This window comes from Pteropus alecto, unplaced genomic scaffold (genome assembly GCF_000325575.1).
Source record: "Pteropus alecto unplaced genomic scaffold, ASM32557v1 scaffold311, whole genome shotgun sequence".
In the NCBI taxonomy this organism is placed as follows: domain Eukaryota; kingdom Metazoa; phylum Chordata; class Mammalia; order Chiroptera; family Pteropodidae; genus Pteropus; species Pteropus alecto.
The window spans coordinates 3,536,809-3,560,474 of record NW_006431916.1 but is presented as its reverse complement, the minus strand read 5'-3'; the positions used below and the strand labels follow the sequence as shown (position 1 = coordinate 3,560,474).

The 23,666-nt window shown below is 34.7% G+C and overlaps 2 protein-coding genes across 2 annotated transcripts in view; one reads left to right on the top strand and one right to left on the bottom strand.

Moving 5' to 3' along the window:
- Positions 1–872: 872 nt before the first annotated feature.
- On the top strand, positions 873–10,920 carry HRASLS (HRAS like suppressor). Its single transcript, XM_006906172.2, has 3 exons — positions 873–1,011; positions 4,626–4,894; positions 10,674–10,920. Exons 1-3 carry the CDS (start codon positions 873–875, stop codon positions 10,773–10,775), a joined length of 510 nt encoding a protein of 169 aa, XP_006906234.1. The 3' UTR covers positions 10,776–10,920.
- Positions 10,921–14,521: 3,601 nt separating this feature from the next.
- The window catches only part of ATP13A5 (ATPase 13A5), a 96,985-nt gene continuing 87,840 nt past the window's right edge, over positions 14,522–23,666 (bottom strand). The window contains exons 28-30 of the mRNA XM_006906196.1: positions 18,669–18,757; positions 16,312–16,392; positions 14,522–14,782 (exon numbers count right to left, since the gene is read on the bottom strand). Coding sequence (XP_006906258.1) covers positions 14,522–14,782; positions 16,312–16,392; positions 18,669–18,757 — 431 coding nt within the window. The remainder of the gene's footprint in view (positions 14,783–16,311; positions 16,393–18,668; positions 18,758–23,666) is intronic.

Genomic DNA, 23,666 nt, shown 5'->3' with positions numbered 1-23,666 from the left:
TAGAATCAGTAAGTGAGGACTAAGAGAGAATGCGGAGCAGTAGGTACATGGTGAAAATCTGTGGGCTGTTTGTGGTTGTCACAATGACAAAGGGCATTTACTGATGCTAAGTAGGTGGAGGCAGAGTGCCTAGACATGCACAGCATGGTTCAGCACAAGGAAGAAGTGTCCTGTATCCCTTGGGATGCCTGAATATCTGGCTGGTCACTCGTCTGAGACTGGAACTTATGTCTGCTTAAATAAACTCACAAAGTTTTGCAATACAAAGTACTTTTTTTTTGCCAGAATATTAGCGTCCAGCTATACCTCTGCTTTTTTATTTTACTATGCTGCTATATAAAAGGCTGAAAGACTTCTCTTCTGCTTCTGAATCCTGACTTTTTCATGCTCTGTAAGTACGAGCATATAGATACTTTATTATATGTTTTCGTGTAGTCATGAACTGAATATTTACATGGTGAAACAGATGTTGATATAAATTTCCTTCCTTTTTCTATTCCAAATAAGGCATCATATTAATATATCTTTGAAATTTTGCGTCTAAGTAAATTACAATATGTGTGAATTTCTGGATTTAAAAACAATTATAAAATGCTTATTGTAATAAAGAAACTCTGGAGTTGATCAGGATGAGAAACATTGCTATAAAAAATTAAGCACTAGCAGAGAAATTCTTTCTCCACTTGTTCACTTGTGCACAAATAATTCAGTGTTGGAATCATTCAAAGAAGAGGATGAAGTGTGAGTCTAAGTCTTTAATAAGGAATGCAGTCCCAATAAATTCTCTCTTCTTGTGCTTCTGTGAAAGTCTAAAACTTATTTCCTTTTGGCAAGTTGTATCAGCTGGATCTTCTTTGTGTCTGTCATTACAGATGGCGTTTAATGATTGCTTTAGTTTGAAATATCCTGGCAACCCCCAGCCAGGGGACTTAATTGAAGTATTTCGCCCTGGCTATCAGCACTGGGCCCTGTACTTGGGTGATGGTTACGTTATCAACATAGCACCTCTAGGTAAGATTTGTTTCCAGCACTCCAGCTTTTTAGTTTTCTTGTTACAGAAGGAATCATGAACAAAAGTACAAAATTAAACAAAGTGGATATAAAATGTAGAAAGTAGATAAATATAGCTGATCTACGTTTAAGGAAGGACATTTTAAGACCAAAGTGGCATTGAAGAAGTCACAAGGGCAATTCACATTAAAAGTTTAAATTTGTGGTTAAAAAACAATTAAAAAGTAAATAATTAGATGAGGAAAATATTTGCCACAAATATGATGAGTCGATGTCTTTATATGTCACATAAATATATTATCTCAATTTATTCAATATCTATTTATAGATTATACAGTATGTACCAACTGATATTCTAGATGCTGGGGATACATAAACCTCTTCCTTCACAGTGAAGCTTATGAGAGAGAGAGCAGAGAGAAAGAGAAAGAGGAGAAGGAAGAGGAAGAGGAGTAGAGGGAGAGAAGGAAGCATAGGGGAGGGAGAGAGGGAGGGAAGGAAGCAGGCTATGAAGAAAACAGAGCAATGTTAGAATAGGGATAAGTGATATGGAGAAAAAAATTATAAAAGCAGGATAGGTAGTGCTGGAAGTTTGGGGGATGGTTAGGAAAATCTCATAAGAAAGTAACATTTGAAAAACAAATCGAAAGAGGTGAGGAATCCAAGCAGACAATATCTGGAGTATGCGTTTCTCAAGCTGAGGGAACAGCAAACACCCAAATCCCAAAAAACAAATGGGTAGAGCATTGTGATCAGTTTGTAGAAGGAGAAAAGCAAAAGCTAATGCCCATCTTTAAAAGTTTCAACTTTTTAGTCATCTAAGAATAGTAAAATAAAATGATAGATTTTATGCCTATCATTTAACAAAGACTAAAAAATGATAACAATCAGTGTTGATAAGAGTATAATGAAATGAATAAAGGATATTGTTGATAGAAATATAAGTTGATAGAATCATTTATGAAAAAATTTTAGTAATATGAGTTAAGAGACTTAAAAGAGTTCATATGCTCTGACCCTATAATTGCACTTCTATGAATCTATTCTTGAGAACATATCTATAGAGATGTAGACTAATATTTTTGTATAAGGTTGTTCATATTTATCTCATTTATAATGGTTTGAAAAATAATATATATATATTTTAAATAAAATTGATTTAAAATAAAAAAAATAGACAATGGCTTAATGTTTAATATGAGAATAAATGATTTAGCCACAAAATATTAGGCACCTGTGTTTGGCAGAATTCTTTAGCTGCAGGTAACATAAATCAAACTAAAATTAGCTTAAAAAGGCCAAGTTATTGCTTCACTGAAAGAAACTACAGAAAGTTTAGAGATGATGCTGGCCTCAGGGATGCCTAGATCTAGGGATTTTAACACTATTGACTCTGTCTCACGCCTGCATTTTTTCTATCTGTTGTCATTCTCCCAGGCTATGTTTCTCTAAGAAGCCGAACTAATGGCCACCAGGATCCTTAGTCCCTCATTTCTTATAATTTTGTGACCCAGCAGGACCTATAGCTAATCCCTGCCTGCTGTGGTTAGAAAAATCATGGAGAATGACTCTAATTCATCCAGTGTGGATCTCATGCCCATCGCCAGACCATCACTGTACCCAGGAGAATGGGATACTGATTAACCTAAACAGTCTTTTCCAGAAAGATAAGGGTGGTAGTCAGATGGGGTGCAAAACAATAGCCACTATAAAAGCCATTAAAAATCACATTTTTGGATGTATTTAATTATGTGAGATATGATCCTTATATTATATTTATTTGAAAATTCCAAATTAAAATGCAACATGTAATATGACATCCAGTTTGCAGAGAAATAACATAGACACATAAATATACAAACATATATGCAATCTATATACCTGTTAACAAAAGACATAATAAAAGTACATCAAAATAATAGTAGTTATTTCTGGGTGGCAGAATAACACATATTTAATATTTACATGTTTTGCTCTATTTTCTAAATGTTTGGAAATGAGCAAAAATTTATTAAGAAAAGTGTGTGCAAATAACAAATAGCCTGGAGTATTTTTTTTCCTCAAGATACCTTTAAACAGAAGTGTTTATAGGCCAAGGTCTTATTATTTCGAGAACTTCTGAGAATTTTTAATAAAGTAGTTTCTGCAATATTTTGAGATATTTGTCTGTTTTCCAGAATACTGAAAATAGAAATAGCAAATAAGATGACATTTATAGTACAGAGGTGGCAGTTTTTGGCCAGTCTGGTGATTAACACTTAGCAACTCTCTCTGTTATCTCTGAACTTTTCACATCTGGAAAATAATATGAGATCTTGGTGCTGTTTCTTTATTTTCATGTCTTAAGCTCCATATTAATTTAATGTGGTTCAGGCACTGAGCATTGATCCTATAGACTGAAATTCAATTCCTGTTTCTGTTAATTAGTCATGTGATACTTTGTAAGTCTATTAACCTCTCCAAGCTTCAATTTCTTCATCTGTAAATAGATTATATTGGACTAGTTAAAAAAAGAGAGAGAGAGAGAGAGAGTTTATAATTCTAACTAGGCTATAAGTGTGCTAAGAACTTGAAATATGTAAAAACTTTAAAAAAAAAACTGGAAATGCTGCTCCAAGGAAAAGGAACTTGGATGATAGAAAAAAAGAGGAATGGAAAAAAAAGTTTGCTTTTAGTCATTACTAAAAGGGAATGTGTCTAAACATTGGTTATTTAGAGACCCTTCTTCTTGTAATTTATTAGAACAATGGCAAGCATAGCAGTCTTGGGCAGATGGAGAGGGACTGGAGCCTGGCATTAGAACTGAACACTGAGGAATCATCTGTCCACCCTCGGACACCGACTGTAACAGACCAGAGTAGAAAGGTCCCTGGTAGCCTTAGGCAAATGCTTACCCATAGAGGAAGTTAGGACCGAGTCATGGGGCATAGGGCATTCTAACAGGTGGATAAGCCACAGCATGGAGCCACATCTAGCAGACAGTGTATATTAGGTTAGGTTCAGGACTTAGTTTCTTGGTCAAAGAACCTGGCGAGACAAAATCAGTGCCCCGGCCTGATCCCAGCTCATCCCTCAGAGGACTGGAGTATCATGCAGATTTCAAATTGGACCCAAATTGAAGCCTCATTGAAAGAATAAGTGTACAAAGTGGAAATGAGGGTAAAGAATGCAGTTTAGACAGTATTAATCATAACGAACTACTGCTAAAGCCCAACTATGTTAGTTGGGAAGGGTTCACATGCTGAAGAAAAAACTGCTTTACAGAAAACATGGGCAATGATCTTATCTGTACTATGTTAAAAACATATACCAAGATCTCTAATAATTATACCGATTGATAGAGAACTTATTACTCAAGAAGAGGTAGAGTTTTCTCACCTAATATGATCTACAGGGAGATACAGCTTTTCAAAAGTTTCTTACCTTCTCACTCATACAGTATTGAATAACTGTTACTGATAAATTACAGTGAATGCTTAAGGCTGGTAAGATTGTTTTTTGGTTTGATGATGAGTTAGAAACGGAGCTAGGTTTAGTTATCGTAGCACTTTGAAAGTCTTTAGATGGCATAGGAGTTCACTGGGCTGGGTCACTAACCAGAATTCTCCTTATAGAGGATGATATCCCTGCATCATTTACAAGCGCCAAGTCTATATTCAGCAGAAAGGCCCTGGTGAGGATGCAGCTCTTGAAGGATGTTGCAGGAAATGACAGATACAGAATAAACAATAAGTACGATGAAACATACCCGCCTCTCCCCATGGAAGAAGTCATGCACCGGTCAGAATTTGTTATTGGACAGGAGGTGGAGTATGACATATTGGTCAACAACTGCGAGCATTTTGTGACTTTGCTTCGCTATGGAGAAGGAGTTTCAGAGCAGGTGAGTTTTCTTTAGGAGACATGTAAGAAGTGTCTTACATTGAGGAAATAATAACTACTGACTATGATCATGTTCTCAAGCCTCAAATGACATGATAAGAATGAGAAAACATGTGAATATTGAATAATAAAGAAGAGAATTGAGTTGTCCAAGGTCATGCAGCAAGTTAATGACCAAACTGGGATTAGAACATGAATATCATGAATTTGGGGTAGAAGGGACTTGAAGCAGAATCAAGACCATAGCTTTCTGTCAGTCTTATTGCCCTCTGCCCTTCAATTTTTTTCCCTATTACCCTACCATACAGCAGTCTCCAATCAGATATACTAAAAAGAATATGTTGAAAAGAACATTGACTTTTTTGAGTGGTAGTTCACTTATCAAAAACAGATGGTAATCCTGAGATTCTTTTTCATTAGCTGGCAAAGGCCAACTGATAACATATCTTCATGGGTTTGTAAATGTTTTCTATCTTCTCACAATGCTAGTTTCAAATGAATTTTGTACTTTTAAGTAGATTCTTTTATTGAGCTTTGGATGATTTTTAATGGATTAATTGACCTCAGTTTTAAAGGATTTTGCAATTTTGTCATTTATCTACACTAATTTGCAGTATGGCAGATTTCTAACTAAAAGCATGCTTGATTCAATTGCCTTTTTCCTACCTATCATCCTACCAATTCAATTCTATTGCTGATATATTAACCTAAAGATTTATTAAAATGGTACAAAAGAATTAATATATAAAGGCTTCCAGTATCTTGAAATGATGGATCAGTTATATAAACATTTATTTTAAGGAACGAGGTTGCGATTCTTCTCAAGGAAGCTTGGGAACATGGGAGATGAAATATAATGAAAGGATACATTTGTTTTCATTAAGAAATGATTTAATTGGAAATTCATTTTTATTGGGAACTACATTAACATAATGAGTGTTCTATTCACATACAACAATAAATTGCTTCTCAGCCAGAACACAGAGTGTATACACACAAATTCATCTTTGCCTTTGCTTTAGAAACTAGTGGTATAGCAAGAAATCAAGTCTATTCTTCTAAGTTGTTAATGATAAAGTTGTGCATTGCACTCAATAAGCATTTTTTAAACTATGGCTAAATAAAAAGGAATTAGAGCCATCTTCTTACTATGTTTGCACTTGCAGTCTACTTTTCATCTTTCATACCCAGAATCAAGAGCCATAAACAGTTAATCATTCCTCAACAACTAAGAACTGTTCTCTAGCAGGTTCTGATGAAGACGGTGCAGTAACAGCCTTAAGAACCTACTTAAGCTTTGGAATTCTGCTGACTTGAGCTAGAACTTCATCTTTACCACTTATTAGCTGAGTAACTTTAGGCACATTGTTTATCAGTTTCCTAATTCATAAACTGAGGTTATTTTGTAGATTATAGAGGATATTTGAAATCTCTTAACATTCTGTATTATGTATTATCCATCTTAATAAATGCTGTGCTTTAGATATTGTTATCAATTGCACTATTTTAGGAATTTTATAGATATTTGTTGGTACTCTTCAATAAAATCGCTGCTGATCTAAGAGTAAATATAGCACTTGAATTAATATTTTTATTACAATTAATAATTAATAGTATTGCTACCAGTAACAGGTAGTTTTAGCTTAGCTTTCTGGGTTCCCTTAAAGGTTTGGGGATCTTGTTCTCAGAACGGTTTTCTTGGAGAATGACTGTGTATTTCCTTTAATTAAAAAAAAAAACAACAACTGTAAATGCATTTTAAAAAGATGAGAAAGGTGGAAGAATTGTGACCCCATCTTTTCCTTCTTTGTTCTTTTCTTTATTTTTACAAAAATTAATAGACTTTATTTTTTAGAGCAGTTTTAGGTTCACAGCAAAATTGAACTAAAAGCATTCATTTTCTATATACTCCCTTCCCACCACACATACAGAGCCTTCTCAACCATCGACATCCCACATCAGTGTGCTATATTTGTTACAAAAGATGAACCAACATTGATACATCATTATCAACCAAAATACATAGTGAAAGAAACCAGAATATGTCACCCCAAAATATATCACTTTGGCGTAAAGATTATTTTGAGCTGAAGGCATTGAGAAGAAGCAGATGCACAAAAAGCTCCCTGCCCTCCCTCTATTTGCCTAAAAGCAAGACATAAATTTTCACAGGTGTCCCTTCTCCCCCTCTTTATCAGGAAATACAAAACCTAATCATGGAGACAACCTGCGGTTAGGGCAAGACCCTTCTTTATCAGCCTGGAGAAGGCACCAGAGGAATCTGCATAACTTTGCTAACTAGCCTTTATCTGCCCTTCCGTTCTTGTATATTTAATTTCCCACAGTTTTATGCCCTTAGAAGCCTAAAACCACTTTCTTTTGTCCTGTCATTGTTCTTTGTTCTTTGAAAACGCTGTATAAGCCTGAATTCTAAACCACATCTTTGAGTTACTCTTCCCTAAATATATATGAGATGTATATGTTAAGAAACTTCCATGGGTTTTTCTCTTGTTCATCTCTTTTATTATGGAGGTTCAGCTCTAAACCTAAGATGAGTAAAGGAAACACTTTCTTCCCCTAAAGCTAGTTTACATTAGGGTCACTCTTTCTGTTGTACATTCTTTAGGTTTTGGCAAGTTACAGAATAGTTTTGGCAAGTATCATTACAGAATAGTTTCCCTGTCCTAAAAATCCTCTTTGCTTTAAGCCTATTCATCCCTCCCTCCACTTAAACTTCTGGTAACCACAGATCTTTTTATTGTCACCATAGTTTTTCCTTTCCAGAATGTCATATAGTTAAAATTATACTAAGCAATATGCATTTAAAATTCCTCCCTGTCTTTTCATGGTTTGATAGCTCATTTCTTTTTATCACTGAATAATATTCCATTGTCTGGATGTTCACTCACCTGCTGAAGGACCTCTTGGTTGCTTCAGGTTTTGGTAATTATGAATAAAGCTGCTGGAAACATTTGTGCAGGTTTTCGTATGGATCTAAGTTTTTAACTTCTCTGAGTAAATACTCAGGAGCATGATTGCTGGTTTGTCTGATAAGAATATGTTTAGGTTTGTAAGAAGCTACCAAATTGCCTTCCAAAGTGGTTGTACAATTTTGCATTCTCATCTTTAGTGAGAGTTCCTGTTGCTCCAGGAGCATTCTCATCAGTATTTGGTGTTGTCAGCATTTTGGAATTTAGACATTCTAGTAAATATGTAGTGGTTTCTCCTTTTAATTTGCAATGGCCTATGTACATTGGAAGTCGAGCATCTTTCATGTGCTTATTTGCCATCTGCATATCACATTTGGTGATGTGTCATTTGAGATCTTTTACCCATTTTTTAATTAGGTTGCTTGCTCGAGCATCTTTCATGTGCTTATTTGCCATCTGCATGTCACATTTGGTGATGTGTCATTTGAGATCGTTTACCCATTTTTAATTAGGTTGCTTGCTTGTTTCCTTACTGTTGAGTTTTAAGAGTTCTTTGCATATTTTGGATAACAATCTATCAGATTTGTCTTTCGCAAATGTTTTCTCATCTACAGTTTATCTTTTCGGTATTTTTAATAATTTCTAAAATCAACATTTTCACTGTTATAGTCTAAACAAGTTATTAAAATGTGTCTACCTTTGTAGAAGATGGCAGGACCCTTGACAAGCTGACACACAACACACCCTGACTGTGTAGTTGGATCAACCCTGCAGTCATCTGTGACCCAACTATACTATGTCTGGACACTGAACTCCAGATTCAACTAACATTTCATTGGGCATGTATAGATCCTCAGAATGAGGCCTTTATTGTGGGCTGCAGACAGAAAGCCCTAGAAAGGCCAAAGTGTGCAGAATTGGATTTGGTGATTTTATAATCCTAAGTAAATCGTAAAGTAAAAATTCTTGTTCATGCTAGTTCACCAAGAATAGCCTGGGATATTATAATCTTGCAGGTTAGATCCCATTACGCATAACTCCAAAGGATCGCCCAAATTACATGGGGTGTTGCTGTCTAGAATGCAACTTGAAATAAGCATTTGGGATTTTGGAAACTGCATGTACTGCCGTAAGTGGCTTTATTATTATTGTATGTGGCCTGTTTGATCTCAGGGGATTTTGCTTTAGGATCCAGTTGTCCATCCCCACCTTAGGCCTCTTAGATTTATGGGATTTCTCTCACATTTTCTGTTTCTAGTGGCTGAAAGATAGCCAGTGTGTTAAAGCTGCATCTAGCTAGGGCCCTTCTACCCACAGGATCCTGAGTTTTCCCAGGGATGTGCCCTGCTGCCATTTGACATGTCTGGTTAAAGATATCTATTGCACCTTTCTATTTTTTCATTGTTTGCTACACTTCCTTGTATCAAACCTTCTTGGGATCTCAGCACCTGCCTGGAATTATGTGAGGGTTAGGTTTGATGTCTAATCCTTGATCCCTGTCTGATTATCGAGTCCACTCATCTTTGGAATTTTGTCCTGTATATTGTATCTCCCTGCCCCTTTTTTTCACCCCATGTACTATGTGGGCAGCTCTATGCTACGGTGAATTCTGACTCTCTCCTGGGAAATAACTTAGATAGAGACTAATTAAAACTTGTAAATAAAATAAATAATCAACCAAATAAATACGTGAAATTAGAATTGTAAACTAAAATAGAATTTGTTAGTTGTTTGCCCGTCCCATTATCCCTGGCAACCGGGGAAGATGGCAGAGCAGAGAGTTGCAGTCATAGGCTTTGTCTCTGCAGACCGCTGGATGGTATAATAGAGTGAACACTCCTGTCACTGTGGCTCTTGCTGCCTGTTCCCAACAGGGAAGTTTCATTCGGGGAGGTAGCCTTGTGCCAGTAATATGGGGGAGTGGAGGAGGCTTGTGGGTTAGACAGAGGGCATGCTTGCATGTGAGCTGGGTCAGGCTTTCCAGTATTTGGGCTGGTCCCCAGAGTCATTTGGGAAAAATGTTTTGCTTTTTTGAGAGCCTGATTCTTAAATCCCAGAGAACAACTGTTGTTTTCAGAATACCTGCCACTGAAGTATCTGAATGTGACCTTCGAGTCATAAAATTGCACTCAAACCCATGCAGACAGAAGGCAATGTTAGTTGAGTGACATGAAAAATCCATGAATATTCATTAGATCCCTCATCATGGTGATGATTAATACTCTTAAAGCCATAAATGTCTGAACTCCTTTATGGACGATTGAGCTTGAAAGTGGTTTATTTTAGTTTGTCGACATAAGAAATTAATTTTTGACATGATAGTTAACATTAGTATTGACTTTTCTTGAAGTTTATTAGAATACAAATCATATCTACCAAATAAGAGTTTATAAGTAATTAGCTCAGATCCCATCCCTGAATTATTTTGCTAACAGAGGTTCTTGAGTCAGAGAGAAAATACATATGTGCACATGTGCGCGCATGCACACACACACACACACACACACACACACACACACACACACACACACACACACCCCGGTATAGACCTGACCAAAGTAATGTATGTTTAGGGGGTAGGGTTGTGTAGGAGGAGAACATATGGTTCAAAACTCAACCTGTAGCTAAATATCCCAGCAATACAATTGTGTATTTATATCTGTCATAATTATAAAAATTATAAATTCATTTATTCATCTTCATACAAAATTTTAACTTTGCATTGAGCTTTAAATTTGTCCATTGTACATTAAGATGGGTCTTTTGTTTAAGAAACGAGCTAAAGCTTGGGTTTACGATACTGAGATGCCTTTAGATAAGATCTGTTTTTTGTTTCTCATTTCATTACAGGCCAACCGAGCAATAAGCACTATTGGATTTGTGACAGCTGTTGCTGGTGTCTTCTCATTCCTGGGCTTGTTTCCAAAAAGACAAAGAGCAAAATATTATTAAAAATTTACTGAAGAGATATCGGAACTGGAGTTTGTGAGAAGGGGGAAAAAAAACCTGGGATGAATACTTATTTTCAAGGCATCATTTCTGTTCAAAATTCCAATAATGGATGGCAGGCTGTTTAATAAATTGCTTACTGATATTATCTCATTATGAGCCAAGGAAATTTTTCTCCCTACTAGCATAGATTTGCTGTGGCAGCTTGAACAAGAAGCAGTAGCCTTTTGAGTGAACCAGCAGAGGATCTTAACAAAATCACATTATATTTTATCTTCTACAATAAATATTATTTTCTTTTTCCCCAAGGGTAGCAATTTTGTATTTGCCAGGAGAAAGAAGACAGCTTATATATGATTTTGAAAAATATGATAAGAGCCCTAAATTGTTAGAGTTGACATCTAAATTCATATTCCTTTTCTGGTCAGGAGAGAAACTGGGAAATTCAGCATTTGGTTAGGCAGTTTGAAGAACTTTGATTAGCATGTCATTTGAAGGTGGACACCTATCTTTTTGCTCCTGTGTAGATGATGGGGGTGGAGTGCGGGTGGGGAGGGGATTGTCTTTGCTCTGGTGTTTCAGATCCAGTGATTTTCCCAGAAGTGACTCATTTGTCAGGAGTATGTGACAAGCAAGAATGGGCTATTCCTTTTACCCTCATTATTTCTTTTAGATTTTGAAGTATTTCAAGAGTTTGGCCATTTTAACCTTAGAAAGAGATCATTAAGGTAGGTTTGAGGTGCCATATTTAGAAAACAATATCTCATGTTACTTTGTAAGGCTTTTCCTATAAGTCAAGGAGAGTCATGATTTTATTCTTTCATTTTAGTGATAATGTGTTAACAGAAACTACTTTTGAATACCTTTCCAGTGGAATTCTTGTTGGTAGCAGCTGGGGAAAAATAGTTGCCGGTCTCTATACCCTTAGGATTATATCAGACTTTATAACATTACCCTACAAAACACACTGGCAGCCAATGACATCCTTCTTGTGACATCATTAAAAGCATGGCATTAAATAAAGGACAAGTTCGAGTAAATATTGATGTGGGTGTACAATGAGGAAACTAGGAATATGGTAGATAAAGTAACTAAACGGAAGACTCAGTGAAAATCCTAGACCTATTAAACTGATTCAGATTTTACCCTAGACCCCCAAATACTTTACAGTCTAATTGAAGGAGGTTAAGAAGAATGATAACGGAAGGGGTCATGTACTACAATCAGGGCCAGTAGAGATCTTATGTCTCTTCCCTATCCCCTGATTAACCCCTTCCCTTTCCTATGGCTCCAATTCTGTCTCCAGATAAACCCCAAAACTCTCTCTTCCTCCACTAGTCCTCTGGGGAGTTATGAGTGTCTCCAACCAGATACCATAATTCAAAAATACCCTTTCATTTTCATTCTAAATTTAGTTTCCTGATTCTTTTATGTCCTACTCTCAAGTAACAGTGAAAAAAAAAAGCTCTTTTCTAGTATTGTCAAATTAGGGTGAGATTGATGGAAATTTAATGCATGACCTTTTCCAAAGTGTGTTTACCTTTTAATGAAGGATGACTACAGAAGGCAAATCTTAACCCAAAGCAGGAGACGTGAGTGTAGTGGAATTACAACACTGGTGAACGGGGGAGGGAGCAGAATTGGGGACAGGCCTTCTGAGGATCCTCAAGTCAAACCTTTACAGAGAACTCTGGACTTCTCCACTCCAGAAGACAGTCTTTGCTATGCTGGATAATGTTACAAATGCACTTTTAAATTAAATTCATGGATTCATTATTTACATAGTATTCCAGTCTCTCTTAGTTTTCACACTTAGAGATAAGCTCACAAAGTTAATCATCAGTGTTCCCATAAAACTGGCCACTCTTGTTGATGGGCAGTTTAAGATTGTCAGTTTGTTTTTCCTATAGTTAATTATTTGGTATGTGACCATGCTCAGTTTGCTTTTATCAAATATTTTTCCTCCCAAACCTTTAAACATTTCTCTGAGCATATTTTTAACGAAGTCATGTATAGAGTTCAACTTTATCACGTTCCATGAAATAAAGATTATCACCTATCAGATACCAAACAGGTTTTTGGGAAAACTGGGGGGAAAAAAGATTGTACATTTATTTAAGATTAAAAAAAAAAACTTTTTATACTATCTAAATGTTATGGTGTATCAATTGAATCTTCTCACTCTACAAAGGTCAAGTTAATAAATACAGATGTTAGCTCAAGAATCCGAGTTACCATATTTTTTATGTTGGCATACATTTCTTAATCATAAGCTAAATATTTTTTGTCTTTTTATTTTTTATTAGTAGCCACTAAATTAGAAACATTTTGAAAATTTTCACTCTCCAAGAGCTGTGCACCAAAAAAAGCTTAAAAAGGAAATAAAACGTAAATATAGAGGGTTTGTTTTTATAAAAATTTGCATTTATGCTGCTGGTTTGTGTAACAAAGTACATAATACTTTTTATAGCAATGAATTGATGAAATGCTGAAAACATTTTCAATTCTAAAGATTTCAGAACTGAATTCCCACATCAGTGTTAGGCACATATTTAGTATTCATGGAATGGGACTGGTTACCTAATTGCCTACGAACTGTTAAAGATCTGTTAGGTTAGCAAAATTAGATTTATCGTTACAAGGAAAGCCTTGTGGATAATATAAAATATTCACTAGGAATAAATATTCTCTCAAGTTCACAGTGGGGTTGATGTATGTTAAAGGTAAAAGTGTACACAATATATTTGTAAAGGATGTACCCTTTCGTATGGTTGTTAATGCACATCTAATAATTGATTTAGATAATGAAAACATGAGATGGAACTTAAGATTGTTTAGTAGCCTATTAATTGCCATGCTGGGTCCCTCCCCTAGGATTTTTTTTTTTTTTTTTAAATGAGCAATGCTCTGTTTGGGGCAACTTTTGGAGATAGAATGTGAGCTTTTCATGTCAGTAATAAAGAGTAATTAAAAGTGCTATGTTCTTTAAATGAAAAGTACATTTTAACAAAGGTAAAATTTATCTCATTATTTTTGTGATCTATTCTGGACCTTGTAGCTCACTGGCCCAAAAGCAATATACTTTGGGAGATGCCAGCTTCAGTGGAGTGTAGTTAGAACTTAGCTGGACTGGAGCCAAGATTGTAGGCAATAAATAGAAACCTCCATCATTCTCTACTTCCACCGAGTTCTGGCTTACTACAGTCAGAGTTGAATTTTCTAAAGTAAATGTCAATTCTTATTTCTCTGTTAAAACCATATGAAAGAAGCAAAATGAGAATTTTGTGACCTTAGAAAAAGATATGTACATAAATGTTCTTCACAAATAAATATAAGGTTAAATAAATACTTGTGACGACAGACAAGGTTTTTTTTTTCATATTATTTCTGTAGATTAAAATAATACGTGTTAAACCTTCAAAGCTCAAATTCAATTTTTTCTTTTTTAAAATTCATGTTCATAGTATTAATTTCACTATTGTAAAAAGTTGTACATTTTAACCAGGATAATGCTATGTAATGTGAATTAAGTTTATTAGAAAAAAGACAATAATCTAGGCAATGTATTTTTTTCTCAGTGTTAGAAGATACATTCAAAATAAGCATATTTAAGATTCTTTGATGCAAAGCTCAAGACACTGAGAAATGTGCTCAGATGGAGAGAGAAAAGATAAGGGTAGGTGATCATAGCCTCTCAACAGTTTCTGGGAAAAAAAGAGTTGCTGGTAAGCACGTAACAACAATTCTGATTACAGTCTGGTCCAGAAATGCTGTTCTGTGGCTTGGCCTTCCCATTTGAGTTTTTCCTTTCGAATCTGTTCAGAGCTTTCATATCCTTGGTTGATATAGAATCCATTTTTGCCATCGTCTGAATAATCTGTCCTGTTTGTGGGAGGCCAGGTTGAGTCTTCTGCCAGCTTTTTTTGCCAGTTCCTATACTGACTTTTAGAATAGAATCCAAATACTTTTTTGATCAATTGCCAAAACTCTCGATTTTGAAGGATGGCATCCTGGAAAATAAGGTGAAAAAAACAAACCATCATTCACTTCGTCTGAGGCCAGGTTGCTCCTGACTGCCCCTGTCCCCCCAGGCCTTCCTCTGAGATGTGCTCGTTGCTGCTGAGGTGGCAGCTTCTCCTTCCTGCAGTTCCCATGAAGCCTAGCAGCTCCCCAGCTCATTTGCTTGAGAAGCGAGAGCATACTGATCTTCACAGAAATCTGCTGAAAGCTTACAGCCTTTCATTTCCCAGTTAAATCCTGGCTGATGATTCACTTAGAATTATTTTACAGCCAGACCGAAATGATAACTAGGTAATGTACTCAATAATGTACTCAAAACTCAAGAAAAAAAAATCACTGCTACCTGGCATATGCCACGTAGAAGGTGCCAAATAAAGGTTTGTTGAATGAACAGATGAACTCTAGCAATCAAATCGATTTCGTTTTCCATTTTAGAGCCTCTATTTTTTCTATGTTCACATGCATGTGATTTTTAGACATTTATAATAATTAGTCAAATCTTGCATTCTACCTTTATTTATACTAGGCTTTCTGCCATATACAATTTGTAACTACAGTCTTCTTAACAATCATTTTAATGGTCATATGACATTTCTCCAAATTGCTGAATAACTATTTTAAGAGAAGTAAGCCTTTATTTCCTTGTTTCACAAATAAAGCTGACTGTGCTGCTGTGTAATTATTTAAACAAGCAGCATCTCTACTTTTGATTCGAGTCAAGTCTAATATTTTATCACTGTAGATAATACCATGATGAATACCTTCATACATGTAAGGTTTTTAAAATCTCCTTTTGGGTTATTTTTTTTTTTAATATAATCTCAAAAATGGAATTCCTCAGTTAAAAAGTATGCGAAATTTTATGCTAATTGTATATAATGAGATATTTATGTGTGAGTGTGTGTATTAAATTTGGTTGATACCTTTTCTCAAAGAACTTACAATACATGAATCTTTAAAAAAAAATACTGTCCTTTAAAAATAGGATAGTATTCTTAAATCACTTTTACTGAGTATATAAAGTGATTTAGTGACACTGAATAGAAGAGAAATGCTATAGGGGAGACTTTCAAGTGTAAGAATTGACTAGAATGAGTAGTGGCTTCCCTTCTCTCTTAATTAAGGAAGCCCTACTGAAGACAGCTCTTTACTCTTAAAGGTCTCATTGAATTTTAGAGCTGGAAGGTCACCTGGTCTGGTCTTTACTAGATTATTGAGAATCCAGGAAACGTATAATACAATGCCTTCATGTGAGGCAAAATTAGAGTTAATTTGATGTTTTGCTTTCTTTGCTACTGATTCTGATGGCATTTCCATGCGGGCTTCAAAGAATTTTAAATCATCCCCCCGCCAACATTTCCCCCAAACAGAACATGGACAGTTTTTATAAACTCTTCATAACTAGCACTGTTGGGGACAAAAGTGTTTGCTCTAAAAAATGAGCATCTGTTGAGAATGAGACCCTTTATTTGTTTATCTCCCCAGAAGAATAGTAGGAGCCATATAGAAGTTACTTTACCTCTACAAAAAAGGCCACACAGAATTGGGTGAGGGCTGCCACCAAAATCGAAACCCTCCATGACGTTATGGTTGGGATTAACTGTTACAAAAGGAATACCACTATTAAATTTTTTATACTTAACCCTTTGAAAATGCATATTAAGTATCTTACTTAATTTTTATATTTGTAACAACTCTCTGAACTTGGAGGGTAGGTACATCTTTTATCACTTTATAGTGCCTGGCCCAAGGATTCAAAGCCAATAAATAAATGGCAGAGCCAGAATTCAAATGAGAAGTGACTTCCTCCTGGCCTGTGCTCCCTCAATTGCCAGATGACAGACAGGAGATAGGATGCTTTGGAGCCTATGTATCTCTCTTCATTTTTATCTTTTCAAATAGAGGGAAGAGGACATAAGATTAAATCATTTATCTAATAAGAGTATTACTTATAATTAACCCCAAACAAAATCTGCTTGGAGTTTATTCTTTCAGTAAAATTGACCTACGGGTAAACACAAGAGACAGAGGTACAAGTTTATTTTAACTGAAATGAAGGTAATATTTTCTGAACAAATCTTCCCAGTCCTAAATCCAGTGGCTTGATGAAAGTCAAACCTACCCAACCCATCTCCTTTTAAGGATTAAAGCATACATACTGACTACCAAATACACTTATTAAACATGTGTGAGAGCTACAACTTCCCATGGCTACATTCATAGGGAAAAAAAAATGGTTATATGGCCCCCTTTATGATCCGAAATAATGGAATATGGCTGATTGTGAAGGGAACTGAGCTACTTTTCGGACTGAAACCACAGACCCTCCACAGTGTCTAAATGCTCATCTTTAATTTTCATCCCCATTCTGATATGAGTTCTTTCAATGTAACACTTTGCTATTTTTTCCCCCAAGTGGAGATAGCCTTTCTCAGGGTTGTGAAATACAGCACACTGGGTACACAGTTGTCTGGAGAAAGCTGTAAGATATGGCAATGGGTCATAATAACGAATTTTTTTTTATTGCTGCCACTGCCCTGACCTGTGAAGTCTCTTCTCCATCCCTTGGCCTGGAAAGCACACATAATACTGTTTTGGAATTATTTGCTTATATGATGAATGGTCTTCCCTCCTAGCTTCTGAGCTACTTGAGTGGTAACCATACCTTACTCATCTTCATAACCCAGTGCCAAGCACACTCTGAAGCTTCATACTGTTTCTTAAATGGTTGAATGGTCCAGGTTTTCATTTCCAAACTGCTTTTCTCTCCACACCTCTCTGCTCTCACATATAGTTCTCCTGCCATCATCTAATTAACCTGTTTTAAATACCCTGCTGAAAAACTTGCCCAGGTATCTTCAATGATTCCTTGCTTTTCTCAGGATTAAGTCCAAACTTCACTGGCTACCTTCATCCATCCATGCCTTCCTCATATTCAGCAACCTGCTGCCTCATTCTTGGCCATGCTTGCAGGTGTTCTGTGAAACGAACCTTGCTTTTGATTTTTGTCTCTACCACCCTACATTCTTTTCATTTCCAAGACAAAAGAGATTCTTTCAGCCCTCTCTGCTTGTGCCAAGGCTGTCATCCTGGTTGGGAATACCCCTATCTCCTGCCTAGCAAAATCTAACCTATCCTTCCAGACCCAGGTCAAGCCGTATTCTCCTCTATGAAGCCTCCCATGACAGCACAGGCCACAGTGAGAGCTCCTCCTTCCTATGTTCTTCCTACTTCTGTCTATCTATATACTTTCTTCAAGCATAGATGGCCTCAGGTGGCCATGCCATCATTTCACTTGGTTATTGCTCATCTTCATAACAAAATTGTAGATTGGAGGTTGAATCAATTCTCCTCTTTCTTCATTTCTCCCACAATGGTAGGTCCAAGATTGGGTTCACTAACTTCTTAATCAATTTTAACCCACTGTATCCTGGATCAAATGATGCCCACTGAAAGAAAATTCCTATAGTCAATTTCTGACAGACATGATTAGTTTATAAATCTTTTTCTCACTCTTCACAACTACATTTTGAAGGATTTCTACTATATGTTTTAAAGAATTAAACTTGAAAAATTATTGTATTAATAATTTTTTTGTTGCATTAGTACAACAAACATAGTAGAATGAAGTATCTAAACATAATATCTCAGATATGAACAAGATAAATGTATACTATTGATAATACTATAAAAACAATCGGAGCCTAGCATATGTGAGATCCAGATATGTTATTTGCTCTTCTAGTAAATGAGAATAGCCTCGCTATATTCAGTAGTCAGAGAGGCTATGGTAATAACTGAATTGCAAATTACAATGCAAATATGGTCCCATTGCACATGGGAATCATGCCAGATGTGCAAATGAATACCACTTACCTCCATTCCACGGTATATATCTTGAAAATCAGAAAACAGAATGAAAACTGTGAGGCTCAAGGCAGATATCAGCAGAAATGAGAATATATCTGAAGAAATACCAAACATTATTTTTAGATGCTAAAAGAATGTTTCACATAATTTGGCACACATCGCAGAATCAATTATCTTTGTTGGGCAAATATAGGTTACATCTTCAGATGTTTTGATATATTCTCATATGTTTTAAAATATGTTCTAATGCTTACAAGACAAAGGTGATATCTTAAAATCTTTCTTTGAAAGCTGAGTATAGAAAGCTGCTAATAAATGTATTATAGTGAATTCCATAAAAAGAGTTACCTCAACTGAGGAGTCCCGAGGGGCTGGGACATCCTGCAGTGACCAGTTCATGTAAATGGTCACCAGAGAGGCCCTGATGCTTTCTCACCCTGTGTCTAGTGAGTCGTGCATGCATGGATAAACAGTCAGTTCTCTTGGCAACACCTCATTCTTCACTGCCTAGAGAATAAAGTCCAAGGGTCTTCGATTGACATTCAAGGCCTTCCACAATATGGTTTCAATCAGTCTTTCCAAACTGACCTCTTATTATCATCCTAATGTGCATAGGAAAGTTAAGCCAAAAGCCTGCTGCTTCCACAAAGGCTCAACACTTTTAAGCTTCTGCGCCTCTGTTCACAAAATACCTGTGTAGATCGTACTCTTCTTGTCTTGGAGAATTCTAATTTTTCATTAAAAATCCAGTTCAAATACCACCTTCTGTTTAAAGACTCCCTCGTCTTTCCTTACAATTTTTTTTTTTAATTTAGTATGGTGTATATCACACTCTGCTTTCCATGATCTTCATTTATGTATCAACTAGACTGTAACCACTTGAAAGTGGGCTCTGAATTGAAAGAGTGAGAGCCTAGCATGCACATCTGCCGGTTCTCTCTCTCTCCAGCCTGCCCCAAATGCCAACATCACTGTTCTTACCCACCAGCCCCATCCACTCCTGTGCCCATCAGAGCGTTTAAGTGCTTTATAGATGATACTTTATAAATGCTTTTTGGTAGGATCAGAACCTCCAGGCCAAAACAATAGCATATAATCAGTGTTGCCATGATATAAACGATACTTATAAACAAACTTATAAACAAACTTGAAACTTATAAACAAACTAGTTTTTGTCTTATGCTCATTTATTCCAATGTTGATGGTCCCCTGGCCCCCAACTATATAGGTCGATACCAACCACAAATCAGAGGCAACTGCTCCTCTATGAGAAACATGAATTTTCGAAGTAACAAGAGCTTTGTTTTCACCTTATGTACCTACACCCACCCTGGCATTCATCTAAGCCTCACTTTATATATACAACTAGATGTAGCATCTCCCAGAAGAATTAACCAGGCTTGCTTGAGAAGTGTGTGAGGCAGAGAGAAGAAAAGCTGGAGCTGCATCTTCCAAAATAAAGCAATTTGAACATCTTGGTGCTAAGAAGCCCCGAGGAGATGGCTATGTGGATTTTTCATTTACTTCATTGTTTCTAAGGCCCAAGGATCCAGATGCTGGAAAGATGATGCTCCAAATTTCCAACCTGCTACTCACTACAACTGGGCTGAGTGCTGTGCACATCCCACTGTCCTCAGACTAAAGATCTGAAAAGCAGACCAGGCTAGTGTACAAAGGAGTAGTGTGGAAGCACAATGACAAGACTTTTTTCTTTAATTCAGCTTTGATTGGGAAACATAATGAAGAACTGAAGTGCATGTTGCCCTCCTTAGTTAGTTACTATTGATGAAAGAATAGGACTCTGTTTATACAGATGATTTGGGAAGACAAGTCCTGAGCAAGCCATTACAGGTTATTTTTAGATAAGGAAAAAGTTACTGAATATTCACCCCTGTTTAATAGAAATTTAACCTGTACTTTTTCTATGTCACATCATCATAAGTTTATCTTCTGTCAAAGGCTGATAAGAAAGGTAAAGACTTTTCTGTTATATTAAAATAAAATTGCTTGTATATTTTAAAGTAGTTTCAAGGGCTTTTTACTTGTAACTTCGAAAGAATATGATTTATTATAAGATTATATTGGTTAGAATATTTGTTTATAAAACTTTTTTCATTTAAAATTATCAGTTATGTTTGACATAGAGGTTTGAGTTTAGTCAAAAGCTTTAAATTGCTATAATGCAACTAATCCAGTTCTAATAAACTCAATTTTATGCAAAGGACTTTGTGACTACTATTTAAATTAAAGTACTAGTTGACATAATATATCCTTCTTGTAAAATATATTTACAATAAAAAAAAGACTATAAGAGATGAACTTTAAAACAAAAAGAGGAATCTTGATTTGCTGTGACTCCAAGGACATTATTAAACATTGTATCAAAATTAATAAAAATTATAAGAAATTCAGAAAGAAGTTTACAGAAAATCAAAACTTAAAGGAAAAAATGTTAACAGGCTCTCAAAACCTTTGGCAAAACAGCTATACAAAAAAAAGGGTGGGGAGGGAAAGTTGGGAGATGAGAACAGAAAAAATGTAAATAATATAATTGTTAAAAACTGGTTTAATATAGTAAATGTTCATTTTTAGTTTAAGAATAGGAATGAGACTTGATTTCCCAATACCTATGACTTATTTAGAAAATTAAAGGTTAGAGTTTATGCCATGCGATATACAAAATTATAGTAAATTTTCTGAAGCAGAAGTTTTACAGGCTACATTCTCTGAAATGACAATAAAATTAGAAATTATTAACCAATTTTAAATTAAAACTCTCTCCTGATACACATATTGAAAACAAAATTCTAAAATTCTGTTGGGTCAAAAAGGAAATCAAGTTCGTTTATAAGCTATTGAGAAAAACTAGTAGGAGAATAAAAATAAAATCCTATTCCACTTGAGAATTAAAAATCACTAATCTGAAAACTATTATGTCAAAGAGGAAATTAAGTCACAATTAGAGACACATGAAAAGTAACGAATGCAACCCAAACTACAATCATGCATCTAGAATGCTTGTCTAATTTTACAAGAATAAAAGAAAATACATAAATTCTAAAGTAAATTGAAAAATTAAAATTTTTTTCAAAGAAAGTAAGAAGAGGGAAAAGAATAAAAAATAAATTAACAACTAAAAAGCATACAGAATTATTAAATCTGAGAGCTGATTCTTTAAAGACAATCAGTAAAAATACATGTCTGGTAAAAATAAATAAAAAATAACACATATAAATGTTATTAGGGTGAGAAGATAGTAAAAAAGTTGTAAAAGCATTAAAAATTATAAGAAAATGCTACCCAAAATCCTATGTAAAAACTTGATAACTCTCAATGAAATAGGGATTATTTGGGTAAAAAATGTTGCTATTTTAAAAACAATTTAATCCAAATTAATCTTTAATAATAATTCTTTCAAAGGAAGGATTTGAAACCAGATGATTTTACTGAGTTTTTGCAAATTGTCTACAAAATATTTTTCAGGGGAAGAAAAATGTGAAGAGTTCTCAAGTTTAATACCAAATCTAACAAAACACTATACACACACAAAATCAGACCAATCCCATATAAAACATAGATATTTAAAAACTATAAAATATAATTCACTAAAATTTATAATCTATCATAAATAAGTAGAATTTGCTCAAGAATATAAAGGAGGTTTAATAAGATTACTAATATATTATAGCAACAGGTCAAAGGAGAAAAAAGTATAATCATCTCGGTAGGTGATGAAAAGGCATTTGATGAAATTCATCTCCCATTTTAGATTTTAAAACATATTGTGATTTACTGGATATAGAAGGATATTTTTCTTTACATGATGTAGCTTACCTCAAACCAATATCAAAATCATATTTACAAGTGAAAACTACTAGAAGCATTTTTATTAAGGAGAACTATCTGTTATTACCATTATTACTTAACATTGTACTAGAAATTCTGAATTGTGCACTAAGAAAATATAAATAAACATTTTAGCTATTGGAAAGAAAGAAGAAACAATATTACTTGCAGATGATAATAATTATCTTTTTAAACACTCAAAAATTGAGGATTAATAGCAAAATTCAGAAAGATTTTGGGAGAGAAAATAAATATAGAACAACACTATACCTTTCAGATATATTAGTGATAGTTCATTATAAAATATAATAGGAAAAAGTCACTTACAATATAAACAAATATACAAAAAACATATGATTAGCTTCCTAAATAAATGTGCAGGATCTATAATAAAGAAAATGACAAATATTTACTAAGAGACATAAAAAGAAGTATGAATAAACAAATGGAGAGATGTGACAATTTCTTAAAAGTGAAGTCTAAAGTGTATAACAAATTTTTCTCAAAGGAGATTTTTTGAAAGTCTGACAATTTATTCTAGAGTTTATCTGGAAGAATGAACAAGAAAGAAAAGTAAGAAATTTTTGAAAAATGAAGAGTAATGAGGATATACCAATCTTACTACTTAGTAAAACTTATTATAAAACTATAATTTTTAAAGTTTAGTGGGAGATCAAGAATGGGCTGGCATCAATGAAACAAAAAGGACAGTCTAGAAAATATTAATTATATATAAATTAATATATGTATATAACATATAAATATAAACTTACATAATATAAATTATGCATATGAGAAAATAATAAATAGGTATAATAATGTGACACTACATTCAGTTGAAAAATAAGTGGCCAAAGTAATATTAAATAGTAAAATCTGCTGGAGAAACTTACAATTGGTTAGATAAACTAGTTTGATCTCTATCTCAAACTATATCCCAAAATTAACATTAAATTTAAAAAGCATTAAAGAAAATTTAAAAACTAAATAAATGATAATATGATTTTGCAATGAGAAAAATTGTGCATGAGGACAATGGAAAAGAATCATAAAGGAATAAATAGCTTATACAAATAAATAAAAAGTATAACAGTAACCCAATAGAAAAAAAATGGTAAGAAGTGTAAATGGACAATTCAGAGAAGGAATGGCTAAGAA

Bases quoted from the DNA above. Each gene is read 5' to 3' on its own strand.
- HRASLS (XM_006906172.2), top strand. From the start codon at position 873: ATGGCGTTTAATGATTGCTTTAGTTTGAAATATCCTGGCAACCCCCAG. The intron at 1,012-4,625 runs GTAAGATTTGTT...TTCTCCTTATAG, and splicing joins TATCAACATAGCACCTCTAG to AGGATGATATCCCTGCATCA. The intron at 4,895-10,673 runs GTGAGTTTTCTT...ATTTCATTACAG, and splicing joins GAGAAGGAGTTTCAGAGCAG to GCCAACCGAGCAATAAGCAC.